General features: G+C 39.5%; 1 protein-coding gene across 1 annotated transcript; it reads left to right on the plus strand.

Annotated features, from left to right (window-relative positions):
- Nucleotides 1-267: 267 nt before the first annotated feature.
- On the plus strand, nucleotides 268-4123 carry LOC124059825 (serine/threonine-protein kinase pim-2-like). Its single transcript, XM_046390208.1, has 7 exons — nucleotides 268-546; nucleotides 1326-1724; nucleotides 2081-2172; nucleotides 2264-2311; nucleotides 2955-3176; nucleotides 3482-3659; nucleotides 3780-4123. The coding sequence occupies exons 2-7, from the start codon at nucleotides 1331-1333 to the stop codon at nucleotides 3998-4000; spliced, it is 1155 nt and encodes a 384-aa protein (XP_046246164.1). The 5' UTR covers nucleotides 268-546; nucleotides 1326-1330; the 3' UTR covers nucleotides 4001-4123.
- Nucleotides 4124-6633: the final 2510 nt, after the last annotated feature.

Raw genomic sequence — 6633 nt, forward strand, 5'->3', positions numbered from 1 at the left:
AAATCCAAGTGTCAAATACCCAATGGGGACACGACATTAGCTGTACCAAGTGGCCAAAAAAAATATACTGATCAATAAATGCAGAGTCAAAATGCATAAATGCTGAAATTATGTCTTTGTTTCAGATGGTTTGTGTGCAAGAATAGACTAACAGTATATGAGTGAAAAGAAAACTTTGGGTTCCCCTGATGACACTGTATAATCTTTTCAGCTTGGACTTTGACTATTTTGTGTTTGATGGCCATTTGTTTAAAGTACTTTAATATTATTATTATTTTATTCCAGGTCACTATGGTAATTTCAGCCTGTGTTCTATTAGGGATGTCACGGAATGGAACTCGACACATTAAAGGCATCAAGGGTCTTAGAACAAAGACACAGACAGGTTCTACATTAACTAACAGTCAGTAGTTCAGCAGGTAAGCAGTTGAGCACAGCTTCTGGTTATTCAGACAAACGTATTTTCTCCTTGAGAGCGTTTACAGAATAACACATTCACGAACACGTTAAAGACTCTTCATTCCTGGGACAAGAAGAGCAATTCAGGTGAGTGTGAAACTCTCAAACAGCTGCAGCTGCAGTTCATGGATTACAAAAAACCTTCCTATGAAATCATTTTGACTGTAGTTCAGTATATTTTGATTAATACAAGTTAAGACGTCAACAAATACATGAAAATATGTTAATTAAATTGAAAGAACTCCCATGCAACTAATTTTATTTCAAGTATTTCTACATTTTAAGATTGATTCTAGTGCAGCAACCCTCATTCTTTTGTGTTTCAAGATACAGACTTTTGTATGTGTCTGGAAAATTATTTGGGATATTATTTAAACCAGCAATAACAGCTATAACCAGCTACAGCATTCAAACTTCATGATGAGATTGTTAAAGGAGTTTTTACTATTGTGTGTGAACATGACTTTGTGGTAAAGTGTGTGTGAAAAGGCAGTAACAAGTGTAACTTTAGTAAAAATATCAGTTTAACAGAAAATAATTTGCATTCAAAATTTTATGCAAATAAAAGAAAAAAAGAATAAAAAGATAAATGTACCTGCAGATAAACAAAGTACTCATTACATATTATCATTGTTACATTTATATATCAGCAGCATTTTAATATCAAAGCTGATATTATTTTGTCTACTCTTGACTACTTAATACGTATGGTCTTCACATGCAGATTTTAGTAACTACTGCTGTAAAAATATAATACAGAATTGTGCTCAAAAAAGTTTATGTCACAGACCTGAAATTCACTCTTAGAAACTGTCAATCATCAGATAAAAACAAGTTCATGTTCCCTGCTTTTGTCTTATTTGTAGAGAGCATGGCCAGCACTTCCAAAGACAACGGTGGCGACCAATGTATGGTGGTGACCAAGAAAAGGAAGGCCTGCACAGATCTGGAAACGCAGATGAAAAAACAAAAGACTGCCAGCAACCCCATCAAGGGGTCAGCAGAGGCTGTGCTGACTCAGGGGACCAAAAGAAAGTCCAGCTTCCAAAGAGAGTCCCCCAGTAAGAAGCAGAGGGTTGGAAGCACTGACACCAACACCAACACTGCTGAACCCAGCAAAGTGTCTGAGGAGGAGACCAGTGTTGACCTGCGGCTAGCAGTAGACACTCCCAGGACATCGGAGAGCTCCAAAAGCTCTTCGACCTCCAATAACTTGTCTACTCCCAAGAACTGGATCATATCCAACTCAGAGACTGCAAGCAGAGGTAAGCTAATAGTGCAGAAGAAAATCTGATGACCACTTGTTCTTTTGACTTTTTGATTTTTGCACCAGTTCAACAAACAACATCAAACATTTTAACTAATGAGACCATGTAATCTTATTTCCAAAAATGTCAGTATATTTTTTGTTATTTGAAACTGCCATTAAAAGAAACCAGATGTTTTGAATTAACAAATGAAGAATATTATCAGAATGATGCATAACATAGAAGAATTCACTAACCCAGAGGCTAACAATCGCTGGTTTCAACCACAACATCTGGACACAGCTGTTGTGGTAAGATGCTCCTCATAACTATCATAAAACATGAATCTGTGTTTGTGTTTGTGTGTGTTCCAGAGTTTGAAGCCAAGTACCTGCAGCTTAACAGGCTGGGAGAAGGAAGCTTTGGTTCAGTTTATGCTGGGATTAGAAAAGCTGATTATTTACCAGTAAGTATTATGTTCCTATTCTCAACTCATACATACAAACACTGTCAGAACTCTCTGAACTAACAAAAATACTGATGATTCTGTCCTGTAGGTGGCGATCAAACACATCCCCCAAGCTAAAGTGAAGGTTCAACTGGCTGTGAGTGATTTGAACTGATGTCTCAGTATTAACTCTTAAAACATCCTTGATTTTTTTTCTCACTTTCCCATTACTTTGGTGTTCAATGCGCGCACAGGCGCCCATCTATTAACACCATTACCCTCATGTATAAAGATGGATGACACATGTTCGCGTACCCAGTAGACAAAAATTAAGCTAAAATATCCTGGACAGGAGCTCTGCCATCTTGTGATGGCAATGTCATGTGGAGCCAGAGTCTGCACCTTCAGATTCAGATTCAAGATTCAAAGCATTTATTGTCATATGTACAGTAAGGAAACAGGTTTACCTGTACAGTGAAATTCTTACACTGCTGTCTACACTGAATGCCATAAAAGTTTACGGTATATTAAAAAGATAGAATCATTTCACAAAATAGGCCATTTGAGAAGGTGTTCCTGCCCATACACTCGCCCAATTAATTATTTGATAGTACTCAGCTCTCAACTGGGGCCTTTTACCCCTAAAATGATTAAAACCAAACTAAACATGATACAGCAGTCAGCTTCAAAGAAGCAGTTTAGATGTTTTGGCTTCACTTCTGAGAATCTGTCATGTCATCCATCATTAAATACAGTCAATGATTAAAACACACATTTGTTCTGTATACTTTCTCCTTTAGGACATAAATGGTGAGACACACATACTGCCCACTGAGGTGCTCCTCATGAAAACAGCGGCAGGTGGACCAGAGTCAGTGGGGAAATATGCAGCCACTACCTTATTAGACTGGTATGACCTGGACCACGGGCTTGTCCTGGTCATGGAGAGACCAGTTCCCTCTGTGGACCTATGGACCCACCTGGATGAGACTAATGGTTACATGGCGGAAGCCCAGGCTAAGGTACTGAAGCTGGTTGGAGCATGTTTCTGTGTCAGTGTATGGTGTTACCCTAAAGCTACACTGAGTCTCAACTAAAACAAAACAAAACAAAACAAAGTACTGGATTTAGTATTAATCAAACAGCACTGTGCTGTTTTTGGTATCAACACTGTTCTCAGGTCAGTTCTCTCAAATGCACTGAACTGGACTTTGAGCAACAATTTCTCTGAAAGCTGCAACAATGTCAAACAATTAGAAAGTATCACCCAGCATTCCCTGCTTCATATAATTCTAAATGAGTCTGTTTCTCCTTATCTCTATCTCAGAACATCATGAAACAGCTGGTGGATGCAGCCATTCAAATGCACTCTCAGAAAGTGTTCCATCGGGATATCAAAGCAGACAATATCCTTCTGGAAACTGGTTCTGATGTCCCTCGAGTGCGCATCATAGACTTTGGCTGTGGCTGCATTGAGAAAAGTGAACCTTACAACAGCTACTCTGGTACGACATCTGGTTTCTACTCCTGCTCATCATGCCTTTGTAGATCTCGAGTGTGGTGCTTTTGTTTAAAACTTACTCCTCATCTTTGTTTTATTTCTGCCTCTTTCTCTGTATTGACAGGAACCCTTGATTACGCCCCGCCAGAGTATTACACAGAGAGGGAATACAAGGCCCGTCCCACCACAGTCTGGCAACTGGGCACGCTACTTTATGAGCTGCTGCATGAAACCAGTGACTTTAGGACCCAGAGGTTCCTTAGGAACCAAAGGGCTTTTGTGAGTGGGTTAAATGAGCTCAAAGTGTCCCAAGGTAAGACAATGCTGGCTTCAATACAGTTCTAGGTTTTGGTACTGATAGTGTGCAAGCTTTTTCCTTCCATGTTCCAAAAGGTCACTCCAGCTGACACTTTTTTGAATTCATGTCTGTCCTCCAGACTGCCTGGATTTGTTGAAGGTGTGTTTGACGGCAGACCCGGACAACCGCGCTACCCTGGAAGAGCTGCAGCAACATCCATGGTTCACATAAATAATTTGCCTTAAACCTTCAGCATTTTTCATTAAATTGTGCTCCAAAAATATAAATAAATGACATAAGTCACAGTTTGCTGGTGATTTAGTAAATGTTTGGACAGGCACCTAAATACTCTCATAAAAGGTATTATGCTGATGCGATAATGATGAAAATTCTTACATACATCAATGCCTCTTTCTTCTCACACTCTGGAAAGATGTGAACTCTTTCACTAAACATCGTCTCATACTTTCTGTATTAATGACTAATTTAAAGAGTTTGGTCTGGACCTGCTCCGTTTGGAAAGTGTCATGAGATATTGCTGCATCAAAGTTAGGAGGTAATGTTGGTGGGCCCGCACTGATAAATAATATTTGAAGCTAATATGGTTAGAATGAAGCTAATACTATCTTATATACTCTGAGTACTTAATATGTATGGTCTTACACTCCAGTAACTATTGCTGTCAAATGAATGCAGTAGAGTTAAATGTGTAGATTTACTGCAGGTGATTACTTTGTGCTTCATAATGAAAAACAGGGAGAGTGAAGGCTGACATAAGTTTCAGAAAATAAGATTTCTTCTGCTGCAGCCTGACAATAAACTGACATTTACATGGAAATATTATGATTTGAGGACTCTTTCTTACAGGTCTGGGATCAGCAGGTCATGTTCTGTTAAAATTCCTTCATGTTGGCATTGCATGTGTTTCTAACAATTATTACAGTAGCTTTCATGATCTTTCAAAATGTGTGTTAATACAATTATTTCGACGCCCAGAACACACCTTGGATACTTCAAAATATTACACTACCCGGGCCAGGTTTCTGTGACAACAAGTTATTGTATAACAAATTAAATTTGTGTGAAACATTTGAACCTATTTATTATACAGGATATGGTGTAAGCACAGCAACAGCCTAGCTTGTTAGCCTTAGCTAGCTTCATAGCTTCGAGCTGTGTGAGTAGATTTCATAAACCAGCTTGTGTCAGCTGCTCCAACGCTCCACCTGACTACCCATATTTGGACTTGCCAGGGGTTGAGAGAAGTCATACTCTGCCGAGATGGCGACGGCCAGGCATGCACATATTGAGCGTTACAAACGGCTTATAAGAAACCTGTGGTCGACATAACGGTGAGTCCGTCCACCATTTATGAGTTCAGTAAATCAAAGTGACAAATTTGAAGAAATCCGATTTTCCTGAGAAATCGTATTCACGAGAATCCGACAGACATAATATGGATGGATGAACATAGAACAACGGCTGTCACTGATGTAAAGCCATAAAAATGTGAATGAACGTAACATAATACAGATGCTGTGTGTGAGAGCACGCTGTCAGAATGTTTACCTGTTCACTTGCTCAGGTACTCAACTTCACATGTGCTTGTTTTAAAATGTACATCCATTCAATCACGCGATATCCCTCCCATCACACAGCAGTGTTTCGGAGCAGAAACACACATCAGTCTTCTTCTATGAGATGGCTCTCCCACTACAGGCTGCTTTGCATTCATACAGCAGCTTGTTATGCATGAGCCACACTGTTGTGAAGAATTAAATTGGCTTCTTGACCAACATTTAAAAAGTCAAACCTGACCTCGTCTACTGAATCACGACAACCTGCTGCAGTGCTGCTGCCTGCATCTCCTTTGACTTGAGACCACCTACAGAAGGAAACACAGGACCTTGTGCACACACTTGTTTAGCTTTCTGAAAACTGGTTCTGCTGTGCAGCTGTTATTATATATGATCTTTGGGTTTTGCCACAAAAGCAGCTGAACCAAACTAACCATATGGCTGTCACAGCACGCGGTGAAGTAACACAAACAAGCAGCAACTGGTCAAAGTCAACACAGTCTGATGAAGAAGGAAGCTGGGAGGATTGGAATGATTCTGTGGCAGAAAACAACCTTTTTAATTCATCTTCCACCCTTCAAAACAGCATCAAGAAAAGACGGTCCTGAGAGGAGCAGTGGGGCCGACTCACAGCTTGAACATATACACAAACTAACATTTAGACCTTCAAACACACTGCAGCCACTTTTTATATCAGACATAGTTATGTTTCAAGATGCAGAGATGAGGGTTCAGGATGAAGAAACAGCACATAAGGTAAAAAGCAGTACAGTCTTTAACATTTTTACAAATCTGTGCACCATCATAGCAGACAGACAGAAGTTTAAACTTCAGCCCAGCCAGATGAACTCTTGTCCTTCTCTGTTTCTGATTTTTAAGCTTGCTGAATGAAAATGTTATTTCATCAAAGTTTACAGTCTTTACTGTCTGAAATCTGATTTTAATGAATGTGAGATAGACAAAACAAACAAACAAACAAAAAAATCAGCCGCTATCAGTTTCTAACAGCACTATTCATTGCAACATTCATCCTCAGTGCAGACTTAAAGTATCCAGACACAGAGAAGGAAGCACAGGAGGAATACTGTGGACACAGTCAGTTT

This window comes from Scatophagus argus, chromosome 5 (assembly GCF_020382885.2).
Source record: "Scatophagus argus isolate fScaArg1 chromosome 5, fScaArg1.pri, whole genome shotgun sequence".
Lineage (NCBI taxonomy): Eukaryota > Metazoa > Chordata > Actinopteri > Scatophagidae > Scatophagus > Scatophagus argus.